The sequence below is a fragment of the Cibotium barometz genome, chromosome 29, assembly GCF_041138505.1.
Source record: "Cibotium barometz isolate CiBa-2024 chromosome 29, ASM4113850v1, whole genome shotgun sequence".
In the NCBI taxonomy this organism is placed as follows: domain Eukaryota; kingdom Viridiplantae; phylum Streptophyta; class Polypodiopsida; order Cyatheales; family Cibotiaceae; genus Cibotium; species Cibotium barometz.
Genome location: NC_141074.1, coordinates 17,344,011 through 17,357,760, shown reverse-complemented (window position 1 = coordinate 17,357,760; position 13,750 = coordinate 17,344,011). Strand labels below are relative to the sequence as shown.

Sequence of the window (13,750 nt, the reverse complement as noted above, 5' to 3'; positions counted from 1 at the left end):
GATGTATGGGGCCACCTTTTGGGGGCCTGATCTGTGAGGCAACCTAAAAGAGCATAGAGAGACTCCAGGTGATGATGGTCTCATGTTATGATCAAGAGTAAGCCATCACTACCTGAGAGTACCAAGATTTGCCATGTCCATCCCGATGCAGCTGCATCGATGACTAAAGGGTCAATCTCAGGAGATGCTCACTGTCAAGTGTGTATACGTGATGAATATGAATCATAGAGGGCATCTATGACCAAAGTGGCCGCTCCACACTCTACTAACACAATCCCATGTGCCGCTTGGTTTGATGGGCACTACCTCCAAATGGACCACCTTCCTCCCTTCGAGTACAGCTTGGATTTTCCATTTTTTGGATTTCTCACGTCGAGAGATCAACCATCTCATTCGGTCAGACTTGCTAGGGCTCTACATGAATCGAACATGGCTGTTCCCATCAATGCTCTCTACAAAACGTAAGCAGTTTTGAGACTTTCTGACGATGGGTTCATTGAGGGCCCAGGGTTCTGCAGATAGTGATTACTAGGTGAGGGTATCTTCTTATCGTCTTAGGGTTGAGTCTGGCAGAGCTGAGGGCATCCCATGAGATGCACGTATATGCGAAGTATGCACCATTGGTTAGGTGGAGGACGAGGAGCACTATTTGTTCATATGCCCACCCTACTTTGACATCCGTGAGGGAGATTTCATTCTCTCTTCTGGGACGTATTTGGCCCCCTCTCACGGGTCATGCAGTATGAAGACCAGAGATGTTTAAGCATGTATTTACTGGAGCTTTGTCGTCACATAGAGGTATTGCTTAGGCAACACTCCAAGAGACAGAGCCAGTAAGGCTCGCCTTCCAGAACTACATCACATATTTCTTTGTCACAGCCACAAGCTGTAGTGGCCCTGACAGGAGTAGCAACATGACCAGCCAGGTCCATGATGACCTACACAGACGTGGATCCTTTGGCTCCACGTACATGGGATGTCACTAGTGAGTGTGCTCGATCCCTTCCGAGAGGCGAACCCCCCAGACCTGAGAGGCCTTATCCCTCCACCCGGCAACTGCAAATCCTGGATATCCTTCAATGACATGGCAAGTTCCCTTCACAGAGGGGAGATGCTATGGCTGCTTTGTGTTCTATTCTGGAGGAGGATGGTATCAGTTTATGATCACACTTTGTCATCATGTAGCATCACATGGATTCTTTACCTTATGTAGCTAGTTTTGTATAGTTTTTTGCGTTTCCATGTATTTACCTTATCATGGATACATTGTACTACCTTTTCGGTCTTGTCCCTCTAGGATTTTTGAAGACGTTAATTTATCTTTCTCTCTCTCATGTAGTATGTGGGATCTCTTCTTTGGGTAGCTAGTTTTCTTCCTTTCATGTTTTGTTGGCATACAGTTACCCACACATCACATGTTTTACTTTTGGTCTCATAGACCTTTGGGTCTTTTGTAGACATTAAAAAAACTTTCTTTCTTTCTCATCCAGTTTACTCATAGATCACATGTGCTAGCTTTTTGGTGTTATAGACCCTCAAGATGTTGATAACGTCTTTCTTTCTTTTCTGTGTAACTCCCTCCCTCCTTTTTCCCAATTCGTGTTACTCCTTCATGTTACTCTTATCACATTTGTTGTTTTCCAATGAGTTGATAATCGCAAACCTAATTCAAATTGATGGCTGTGTTGTCATGACAGAGACTCGATTCCAGCGCCATGCCAAAGATTTGGCAAAGTCCATGGATCTTTCTCAGTATGATGGTATTGTTTGTGTCAGTGGAGATGGTGTGCTAGTGGAGGTGTGTATCTTCTGTTGAGACTCTTACTGACTCTAAAGTGGCCTTCTCTTTGTAACATAATTCATGCATTTTTTGCTTCGATGTAAAGATTTTTGTATACTCCAACGTGATGTTATGGACAATATTCAACCAATATGAATTGTCTGTTCAATTTGATGTATAGAATGTGCTTATGCATGCTTGGTTGTTTTGAATATCAAGTACAAAGCCAGGTGCTCCTTGTGATCTCTTAATATTAGGGGCTTAAAAATTTGGAGCATAGTGTGATCTTTTTGTCTCCTCAGGCTTAGCAAATGGGCTTCTCTCCCTCGCTTGGGTGCTCCAAAATATGTGTAATGGGGAGAGAGGGATTCTATTTATAGGTAGACGTGTTTGCCTCCGACTCATAGCCTCTATTGTTCCTATGTAATTTAGGACACGCAACTCAGGTTGGTTCCTCTGCTAAATCCTAAGGCTAACTAATGGCCCTACCATGAGAGTACCATAGGTGATGCTTGTGACGTCTCCTCGTGCTTATCTTAATAAGCACAGAATCACAAAAGAACTCATATAGTACATTAAGTAAGTCAATGTACCATTACAAAGTTCTCCCATTTTATCCTTGCGGACGTGCTGCCTCCTCCCTCCCGGCGTTTCCAGCATGCACACCCTCCCTCGTACAAAGAACTTCCACCTTCCTCCCTTGTGATGGAGAATGTAGAAGCTCTATTCCTTCCCTCGTGATCAAGAATGTAGAACACCCCCACACCTACCTTCCTGGTGATCGAGAACTCAGTGGGTCAGGTTGTGAGATAGAGCGAGCGAGCCAAAGAGAGAGTGTGACATTGTGACACACCTCATCTGTAGTGGTGCCACGTGGTGGTTGGGCAGCATGCTGCAGGCACACGGCTTGGAGGGCAGTTGGGCAGGCCCTGGGCAGGTCAGATACAGGTACAGGTGCACATCAGGTCAGGCAGGCATCCGACAACCCACTTGTGTGTAACATGCAGCATTTAATGCTGGTCGTGGGCATTAAGACAAGCCGACCACATTATTTACTGGCTGACAAGCACCTTAGGGCATATGTATACGTTGTGAGGTTGCTCGGTGATGCCCTCTATAACACCACCAGCAGGCACACAAGAAGAAAATGTAAAGGGATGACACCCAGCTGACCAAAACAGCTCCCAACTGACACTCAACTAATCAGATTTTAACTGTAATCTGAATCAGATGCTCGCTGTTGATTCGAGTCAGATATATGTCCGCTGAGCTTCCAAACTGTGTTCCAAGCTCCAAAAAAATCCTCCAGTATCAGCAAACATCAAACTCCTTGCTTTAGTACTTCACTGATCCTATCAGTTCTCCCCTGCTGACCACCAACCCGAATAGTTGACCTAGCTGATTTAGTTGATTCAGATCCGACTCACAACTCACTAACCATAGTGTCGTCTGACACAAGAGCTTTGAGAGTTTGGTGGATGGTTATAAACCATCCTTGCATGTAGATGTTCGTGCACATCGGCATTGTGATCTTTTAGATGTGGTATGGCTTGGTACAACCCTTGAGACACAAGAGAGTTGCAAGCCTGGGACTCATCAGAAAGTTTGGTAGCAAAAGGGCGAGGAGATTCCTAAAGGCACAGCTAAGGCCATGGAGGATAACAACATTTCTAGTGGGGGAGTGTCCTGGATGCGATTTTCTTAGGAGAAGTTATGAGCCAAGCAACTGGCAGGTCAATGTTTCAAGTGTGTCTCCACCGAGCACATCACAAAGGATTGTTGGAAATGATTGTTGAAGGGCCAGCCTAAGATGATCCCAAGCACGCAAAAGATTGGAAGCAAATCAATCCTCAAAGAGCCTTCGAGGAGCGGTTGCGATAGCCTATGATGATCTGCAACTCCGTGGTCCGCCCTAGTGGTCACATGCCCGAGGCTCGCCTGCACGTATCGTGGGGAGCTTTGAGCATGGGCCCCGCTAGGTCACTTGTAGGCTGGCTTACTCTCAAGCAGCTTCCCCCTAAGGCCCAAGAGAGAGTCCTTAGTGAGATTTGGGGTAGAGACAGACTTAGCCTCGACATCGACTCCTCGATCGCACCAACATGGCTAGCCCCATTACCGGACCCTCCTCCCTTGCAGTGGCTGGGAGTGTTCACTAGGCACAATATACCCTAGGCAATTCATGGCACGGATGAGAGCTCCCCCTTACTCACCTTTTCTATTAGGCTTCATGGCAGATTGGAGAGAGTAGAGACTCCCTTAGAGGACTTCAAGGACGCACCTTGCACAGGGTGAGGGTGATTGTTTTCATTCACATGAGTGGCGCATCAATCCTCCACTGGCCAAGGTGGCTAGAGAGAGACTCTGGCGGTTATTGTTTTGGGAGGGCTGGCCTCTCACGGGTCTCCAATGGGACTCGGGAGAGTGGACATGGTAGGATCTTGAGATGCCTAGCACCCCTTTTTTGCTTACACTACACGGCTGGGCCATAGGATTCAAATGTTAGGGGTGGAGGACACTCCACTAGCAGTAGGACATTAGCAGTCCCAAGGCCTCCCGCAGCACTTTCTCTCAGCTTTTTGGAATTGGTTGTGGGATAGTTTTCGACCGTGGAAAATCACTCTTTTCTTGTGGCAGCTGGGCACATCGGAGCTTGGTAGTTGGCACTTGGCACTTGGTTGGCCATTGGGGGTAGACCAGGATTATGTCAGAGATGTGGCCACCCCCAGGAGTCTCAACGTCAGTCTTTGGGATTGCCTGAAGGTACAACAGGTTTGGCAACAGATCCTATGCATTTTCACTATGCTATGGGCCCCCACCCATATTGTTACCTGGGGCATAGGTGCTTGGGCCACTAGGGCCACGATCATCATGCCATACGAGGAGGAAGGTGGGGGACTAGCCCTTCAAGTCTTTCACCTTAGTATTTCTGTAGTGTCAATTCCAGCTCTTCCTACAGGTTGCTAGACACTAGGTTCTAGCGAGAGATGACAGTTTTTCTCGGTAACTAATAAAAGGATCTTTTTCCCATGAAAAAAAGGAGGAGGATTAAAAATGAGGAGAGAAGAGCATTTAGGATGCATTCGAAACGCTTGCCATTTCCACCTAGAACCAATCTAGACTCGTTATATTGGGATCTGTGTCTGGGCGGTCAAATTCAAAAAAAAAAAGGCTATGGGGGGTGTAGGTGAACTGTAGGTTTCAGGAGTCCTATACCCTTATGAAGAAGATCGATTTCTCTCAAGTTGCACACTCTTGTCGCGAGATGGTGGAGTCCATGCTGCCTTAATGATCCTTGTGGGACTCTTATCATGTTGAATTCTCCTCTCGTACACCAAGCATTGGCCTAGGGGAGCCCTTGTCTCACCTGTATCTAGAAGCTTATCTGTTCCTATGCTTGGTTAGGGGCATAGATGTTGAGGAGGCCAAGGCGGCTCCCCCCCACATGACAATCATCCACTGCAGCATGCCCAAAAATAAGGAAGCCCGAGTTGGCCACTTGGGGTAGAAACTGGCTGCTAATGGAAATGTGGACCCTACCATGGTTCGTGAGAGTAGCAGGGGACTAGAAAGTGTGTGTGGGCCGCAAGAGGATCTTTGGCATTGCTGTTTGCAATTTGCGATGAGATGGTGCTCCTAGAGGAAGATTGTATTTGTGATGCGGAGCTCTTTGAGGAAGCATGAGAAGAACATGGGTCTGATCCTGAATGGTACCCTCGACTTGGTGCCATGCTCAAGGGGAAAGAAAAGATGTTGGCCCCTACGTCGTAATTAGTGTTGGGGAGTGCTGGAGGACCATGCAGATATGGAGGAAAGCCACCATGTTGCTGTAAGAGAATATACATGGATAGGGATCCACATGATGCTTCATGGTCCCGGCAGGGAGGGGAGTTTCCTTGGGGTCTCAGGAGGAAGGGCTGAGATGGGCCCGGAGAGGCAGTGGCAGTATTTACTAGGTCTGTAAAGCGCTGGATTGAGTGGTGCCTCGCCAAGGTTGCTGGGGTTGGGGTGATTTTTAAAATATTTTTTTGAACTTGGGAGATCTAGCTCCTCTGACAATCAAGGTGTCTTGCCGTGGATGCTAAGTTCTTTCCTTCTTATTATGATACATTCAAGCCCAAGGTTCATGAAATGCATGCTTGTCCTAATTGTACTGCTTTTGTTTTGGATTTACTGCCTGGTAGGTTTTGAATGGTCTTTTGGAAAGGGAGGATTGGGAAAGTGCAATAAAGATGCCTTTAGGGATCATACCAGCTGGTAAAAGCTCTTTCTTTGTCTTGTTTCTTTTTTGAAATATTGGACGTCAGGTACATACTCACTGTGAGGGAAGCTTTTTTTGCTCACAATCTTGCCCACTAGATGACGATAGAGGCGCGATTTTGATTGCGTAATCCAGGCTTCTCAATGGTATGCTTTGATTTTTTGCCTGATGCCATGGGCTTTGGAATATCTAGGCACAGGAAATGGAATGGCAAAGTCCGTGCTGAATCATGGCCACGAGCCTTGTAATGTAGCAAATGCTACATTTGCAATCATTCGAGGTAGCTTTACTCGAATCTCTTTTTTGATTGTGTAAATGGTATCTCTGTTTAAGGCCTAATCTTTCATGTTCAAAGGCTTCTAAGGTTGTCTTTTGATAAGAATCTGGGATGACAGTTTCTTCAAGCTCATTTATTTGTTGTTAGTAGCCAATAACTTGTTTTTTCTTTGCCATAATCATCTTGCAAACTTTGTGGATGGCATAGGCTGCAAGCAAGGGTTAGATGTTGCAACTGTCGTGCAAGGGCAGGCTCGCTTCCACAGTGTTCTTTTGCTCACATGGGGTTGGTACTTTGCTGTATATCGTTGCTTTGCAGGCTAGGTGCTCGTATAACCATTCAAACAGGGTTTAATTTGGTCATGCATCACATATCCTTCAACAAAGATGTTATATCACAGGTATTGTAGCGGATGTTGATATCGAATCTGAAAAGCTACGGAGTTTGGGCAATCTGCGTAATGACATTTATGTGAGTTCGAAATATGTATACCAAAACTTCTCTAGGTGGTTCATCGTTTTGGGTTCTTTGTGTCTTGAATGCATTTGAAGCATTGATTCCTAAACACAAATTAAAAAGAAAGAGCTTATATTTTTTTTTCCCAAGAAAGAGAAACTTCTTTGAGTGAAGTAGTACAAAATCACGGCTATAAGCCGAAAAATGGAAAGGAGGAGACCTGAAGGGCTAGCCCTCCACCTTCCTCCTCATAAGCCATGACAACCTTGGCCTCAGTGGCCCAAGCAACCGAAACACAAATATGTATACCAAAGCTTCTCTAGGTGGTTCATCATTTTGGGTTCTTTGTATCTTGAATGTATTTGATTCGTAAACACAAATTAAAAAGAAAGAGCTTATATTTTTTTTCCCAATAAAGAAACTTCTTTGAGTTAAATAGTACTAAATCACGGCTATAAGCCGAAAAATGGAAAGGACGAGACATGAAGGGCTAGCCCTCCACCTTCCTCCTCATAAGCAATGACAACCTTGGCCTTAGTGGCCCAAGCAACCGTGCCCCTAAACAGAAATTAAAAAGAAAGAGCTTATATCTTTTTTCCCAAGAAAGAAACTTCTTTGAGTGAAATAGTACAAAATCATGGCTATAAACCAAAAAATGGAAAGGACAATCCTCATCCTAGAATATAGGGAGATCTCAACTAATTTGGGGCATTATATATGGAGTGATATCGTTCACTCTTATGGCAACATGGGCCTGCACACAAGGTCCATCTAGATCTGCACATGCGACTTGGCAGCTTGTTGACAAGAGATCCAAGCAAGCAAGGCAGCACATACAGTGGTATATTCATCCATAGATCAAGCTCAACAGGAGGGAGTGTTCGAGGATGCCGAAAAGCTTTCAAGAGAGGAAGTGGTATTTGTGACAGAGTCCCCTAGAAAGTTGCAGATTCTGGAGGGTGAGCCCAAGGAGCAGACACTACCAGACTTGGAGGTGATCCTAATAGATGGAGGGCAACCCATCCTAGTGTCCATTCTAGTCCAAGAGGAGTCATCAAGTGAATTTTAGACTTTTCTCCATTGAGGAGGAGGATGAGATGACCAATTCCACCGTGGTGTCTACCATGCTAGCTAAGCATCCTGAGGCGGAGGTGGTAGTTCCAGGTGTCTGCAGTTCTCGAGGAGGCAGTGGTGGCAGAGACATCATTGGAGACAATAGGTCGAGTAGCCATGCTATTGGAGTTCGGCTGGTGTGTGGAGTAGAGAGCGAGTTGCCAGAAGATCCGTACGAGGTTGGAGAAGCAGAGTATCATTTGCACCCGTGCTCCAAGTTAAGTAGGAGGGCTCATCATGTGCACATTGTCCTGAGTGTGACGTGGACATGCCTCTACCCATTAGCTAGCTCGGAGGTTGAGTATATGGCCAGATTCATGTGTTTGTGAGGGCTGCATTGTAATATTATTGTCCAGGCGTGCCCACCAATGAGCAACCAAGTGTGGACATAGTATTGGGTTATCATGTGAACACGCTTTGTTGGATATTGTTATTTAGGGTTGGTAGAGTTGGTGGCCAACTCAACTAATGTTAGACACTATAAATAGGAGTTGAGGCCTTAGTCATATCCTTTCATTGATCAATCAGTCATCATTGAGAGCTCGTGAGCAGTGCTACCATTAAGTATCTCTATTCAACATTGTATATACTTCATGTTAGTATACATGGTAGATTAGGTCATCTCTCTCTATTTTGTGTTGAGCATGAAGAAAAAGCAGTTTGTTCACGGGTTTAAGTCTATAATTAGGGGCTAATTGCAATCAATCAATTCATAAACAAGCTTCTGCAAGCACCCATGTTACACTCTTCATGAGGTTGGCAGCATCAATCCACTCACTCACCAGGTCCTGGTGAAGATACTTCATGGGACAGCCATCATATAAGCATAAACACCAAGAAGCCTGTATATCTGCAAAAAACCTCCTAAGTGCTAGCAAATGCTTAAAGGGCTTGGCTACATGTTGAATGTTCCATTTCCATGCATTAAAGACATTAATTACCTCATTGACAAGCCTTCGGAGCACAAGGTCATTTTCCTATAAATTAAGTGGGAAGTTAAGTCTAGATTTGCAACATACAAAAATTGGTTACCTCCAAGTAACTTGCGGCCCGCGGGAAGAACTGGAGACCACCAAGAAAGATTGGGTGGAGGTGGTTAAGAATAACAAACCCCCATAGAGCATCATACATGAGATTCTTGAGGAGGAGAAATGCAGGAAGAATAGGGCCCTCTAGGTGCCAGTGTGCGGGCTTCCTTCAAGGTAGATGCCATGATGCTTTTCTGGGTGATAGAAGTGGACAGGACCCCCCCCCCCCCCCCCCTTTGCACATACATGGAGGGCAGGGAAGGATACGACATGGGAGCGGCCCCTCATCATGAGATTCCCTTATTCCACTAGCAGACATGCCTTCTTAGACAGGCGGGCTGCCTTGAAGGGCACACGGGTGTACATGGGGGATGATCTCACCCGAGCACAGGTGGCGCATTGGTGTGCACACCGGTGTGAGGCGATGGTGACGGTTCATGAGGCCCTTAGTGCGGGCAAGTGGGCTGTCTACAGAGATGGCAGGGTCATTATGTCCGAGGACTGTCCCAAATAGGGAGGCAGTAGTATAGAACTCCTCCAGCTTTGCTGCTATTTGCCAAATAGTGCCTCCTTTAGGGTTGAGCAGCATACAAATAAAAAAAAGAGAAAGAAAAGCAAGTATATACTCATCATAGTGAGCTGCGTGGGAGGACTTTTTACTAATCCTTAGAGCCAGAGATTCTTGGTATGAGGACGAGTGATAAAGGTAAGCCTCCAGCTTTTCTTCTATTTGGCAAAGACGTGGAAAGGAAAAGACAATCTTTGTGGGGAAAAATGGGCCTTGGATAAAAGAAATATAATGAGTACTGCACCATACACCCACCACTTCAGAGTTCAGACCAACTGCCAGTGATTATTTGTCTTTTTTCACTGCTACATAACTGGTGCAGTCCTGCATAGGATTGCAAAGACTTGTACCTTTCTGCTTTGACCGATGTAACCTTATCTTTCAATTCAAAACACAAACCTCGTCTTCAAACCTAGAATCTGTCAAGAATCAATGTCTATCAAGCCGAAAACCCTTGGTCAGACGTTAGTCAAACCCTGGTCAAAGTTGAGTGCTACCATCAAAGAAATCAACTGTAACCTTCTTAGGAAATGCAATCTGGCAAAGAGAAGATAATATTTGGAGCTTTGACACAGTAAAGTTCTCTGCATGATGCCTCTGCGTTTACTACTACGCAATCAACAGACGCACTGCCCATGAGCTCATGTTCTCCCTGAACAGGAAGACAGAAATTTTAAAGACTAACCTCAGCAGGTCTCAGGATCTCAGCCACAAATTAGTCAAGGAAGCTATTGTGGCATGCTGATCTGGACCTTTGGCACTTGCCCAACTGACATTATCTGCTCCTCTGAGAAGCTAAATTGCATGTTGTACTCTCCGATAAGTCCCATGTTTCTTTGAGATTTCAGGCCCACGCAGGCGGAGGGATGGTATGCGTAGGTTGTGAGGCGAGGATGGATCCATAATTGCGGATCCCCCCCCTTTTTAACCCTCCCCCCCCCCCCCCCCCCAAGGTGCGAGCCATTGCCATGAATTTGTTCCGGAACCTACCATGGGTGCTCCCTTATCCTCTCAGATGCTGGATGCACATGCGGCACACAGGAGAGGTGGTCCCCCTTGCTCTCCGGACTTTCCTGCTGACACAGAGGAGCTTGGGAAGGCTCTGATGGCACTCCCCAGGGGTGAATGCCCAAGAGAAGATGAGCTTCCGGTTTCTTTATTTCTCACTCGTCCTCATACTAAGAATCTCTGGCTCTAAGGTTTAGCAAAAAGTCCTCCCAGGCAGCTCGCTATGATGAGTAAACACTTGCTTTTCTTTCTCTTTTTATATTTATATGCTGCTCAGCCATAACGAAGGCACCTCCAGTAACCCATGCATCTGCTCAAAACTGCTACCCTTTGGTTAGGGGATGAACACGGGCGTAAGTTGTAAGATGATCAAAGCTCATCATACTTTTCCCTGAACAAGATGCCAGTACTATGGTTTCTTGTTATTAAAGGCAGGTTTTTAGACACTCGTTTGTATTCTTTCGGCATCTGTTTCTTTCGTTTTATAGAATTTTAAATGAAAAGTTTTATTTTTTCACAAATATATGATGGTAGTTGCTTCTTTTTCAGGGCTTGATTCGCATTCTAGGGTTGCGGAAGTACCATGGAAGTCTAGCCTATGTTCCTGCCCCTGGCTATGAAGGTTCAGGTGAATTTGTCAATGGGGAGTCAGAGCTATTTATGACAGAGAGTGCCGATATTAGTGCTGGTGGTGATGAAAGCTGGCACAAGACAGGGTACATGGGACCCATGTTAGTACCAGAAAAAAGTGAGTGGAGATCCATTCAAGGGAACTTTGTGCTTGTGTGGCTTCAAAACGTTCCTTGGGCTTCAGAGAGTGTTCTGGCGGCTCCATCAGCAACGGTAAATAGTTTATAATATCCTTGTGATCTGCTTTGTTGTAGATTCTAGAGTTGGCCATGAAATCTTGACATACACGAGCTAGCTTTCTATGGTTTCCAAATATCCACGGATTTGCAGTTTGCAGATGGGTTTCTTGACTTGATCATCATCAAGGATTGCCCATGGTGGGTATTGTTGCCCTTATTTCTCAAGTTAAGTGATGGAAGTCATGTCAAGTCAAAGCACGTGGAGTATTTAAAGGTTGGTGATTTATTTGTTCTTGATACAAGTCAACAGTGCACATTGCGCCTTCATGGTTTCTTCCTTTCATTTGGTCATCTATTTGAGGCTAAAAATCATACACTCCCTTGTGGCCTAGACACCTTTTGGCAGTACCCCACCTCTTTAGGTCATCTATGTGAGATCAAAAATCATGCACTCCCTTGTGGCCTCGACACCTTAGTGCATTGCTGGAGGGCACCCAAGTGAGATGCCCACCTCCCTCTGTCTTGGGGAGTATGTTTAAATATTTTTTTTGAGCTAGGCTATGTCCCATACGTATATGCAACAGGTGGTCTAGGAACCCTGGCTGAATATCTATATTTTTTCATCAGTAGATCCTTTTGTAGCAGTTTTTTGAGTGTCTACCTAAAGATGGCTTGGTCTCCCACCCGAAGACAGTACAATTATGGGAGCAAATGGCCCAGATGCTGCTGGGAAGCCCGCGAGGTTTATATAAAATTTCTTGTCCACTTTTTGACTGATTCAGGCCCAGTCCACTGGGCATTATGCACACAATATATAAGGTCACCTTAGGAGTAAGAAGTGTCACATAATAGGGGAGCTGCTGTCAGTAGGCATTTGAGCCGTCCTGACCTGGGGCCACATAAGTTTGCTGTCCGCCCTGGTCAGGCTGTTGCCCCTCATCTACCAGGTGCTTGGAAGTGCCTTTGGTTATAGCTTTCAGCAGAGCAAACCATATGGCCTGGTGCTTTTGGTAGCCTGTAAATTGTCCTTGGGTCTTTGTGTTCGTACTAGTGCAAAAACCTGCTAAAAACGGAACACCTTGTGAAGGCAAGAATCATCAACCAACCTGGGATCATCCTCATCACACTAAGGAAGTTTTCTTGCATCCAATGGTCCCAAAAAAATGAGATCACTCAGCTGCTTAAGTTGCCCTGCTTCTTAGCTGCGAGCTCAGGGCTGCTTGCTGAATGCACAAATAAAGACTGGTGTTTGAAGCGAGATGGTTCCACTCTTTCAAATGGAACCTTGGCTTTGATACAACTGAAACAAGCTTGGCCTTGCTAAAGATCTCAATTAAATGCATAGTCATTCAGAACAAAAAAAGCATTTGAATAACATCCGTGACCTGGTGTAAGGAGTGAAGTTTCTCAGTATACTCACATCTCAAGGTGGATGACTTTGCATGAACTCACTCTTGATACTACAATAGAATGGACTATCCCAATAAACCGCTTTCAGTATGCATTTATATGCATGTGTATGTATGTATGTATGTATGTACTGCAGCCTGTCAAGGGGAAGAGAGAGTTTAACAATTGAGGATTTGATGATTCTCTCACGTTGTCGACGGTATATTGTTTGTTTTTCTACCTGCAGCTTTCAGTCCTAAACATAAGTATGCAGCCCTAATTAACCTTAATTCAGCCTGATTGCATGATGCTTCAATCTCTCTCTCTCTCACACACACAGTCCATGGCTTGATGCATAGAAGGCTTCTTCACAATTCACCTCTTATACTTTGTCTAAGCGCCTGCGTGCATGATACCTCTAGCCCAATATTGTCATCCCTCAATTTGGGCTACATTCACGTGCTGGGCTTAATTCCTCTTTGCCAATGCTTACCATGTGGCAAATAAGTGCTGGCTAAAACCTCCTTTCTGGGCCTTACAGCTTCATACAACTAATGTCTACACGTTGGCCATCTCATGCATTCGTTAAGCCCTTTAGACTCCCTATTTTTTTTTTTCAGGGGAAAAGATCCTTCTATTAGTTAATGAAAAACAGCCATGAGGGGCTAAATACAACCACGAAGGGCTAGATACAAACTTGCCTCCATGTACGGGGCAGGGATCAAGTAATCAAAAGGTGGAGAAAGATGCACTTCCCCTCCGGCTGGCCGCTCTATGAGGAGACGGCTATCTCATTCAGGGGGAGGGTTAGACTCCCTATTTATACACTTGCTTCTTGAGAATAAGACATGAAATACTTCTTCCCTAAAAAAAGTTTGTCTCCTCAAAACAACAGGGAATTTCTTCTTTGAATTGTATTTACTATGTTGAGTACATCCTTTCCTCACATCAAGAATGCTATAAACGAAGAAGAAATAAATAGCTCAAAAAGCTTGAAGAGCTACGTCTTGGAGAGTATTGCATGACCCACAAGAAGAAAGTAACTCTATTATAGGAGATCAGAC

General features: G+C 45.1%; 1 protein-coding gene across 4 annotated transcripts in view; it reads left to right on the top strand.

The window, feature by feature from the left end:
• LOC147621920 (sphingosine kinase 1-like) overlaps positions 1 to 13,750 on the top strand; it is a 90,826-nt gene that overhangs the window by 52,929 nt on the left and 24,147 nt on the right. For 2 of the 4 annotated variants that reach the window (XM_086822933.1, XM_086822935.1), the window contains exons 3-9: positions 1,698 to 1,798; positions 5,962 to 6,034; positions 6,232 to 6,318; positions 6,523 to 6,600; positions 6,716 to 6,786; positions 11,038 to 11,331; positions 11,449 to 11,571. In XM_086822933.1, coding sequence (XP_086679059.1) covers positions 1,698 to 1,798; positions 5,962 to 6,034; positions 6,232 to 6,318; positions 6,523 to 6,600; positions 6,716 to 6,786; positions 11,038 to 11,331; positions 11,449 to 11,571 — 827 coding nt within the window. The remainder of the gene's footprint in view (positions 1 to 1,697; positions 1,799 to 5,961; positions 6,035 to 6,231; positions 6,319 to 6,522; positions 6,601 to 6,715; positions 6,787 to 11,037; positions 11,332 to 11,448; positions 11,572 to 13,750) is intronic. The other 2 variants (XM_086822936.1, XM_086822934.1) reach the window with 2 other exon arrangements.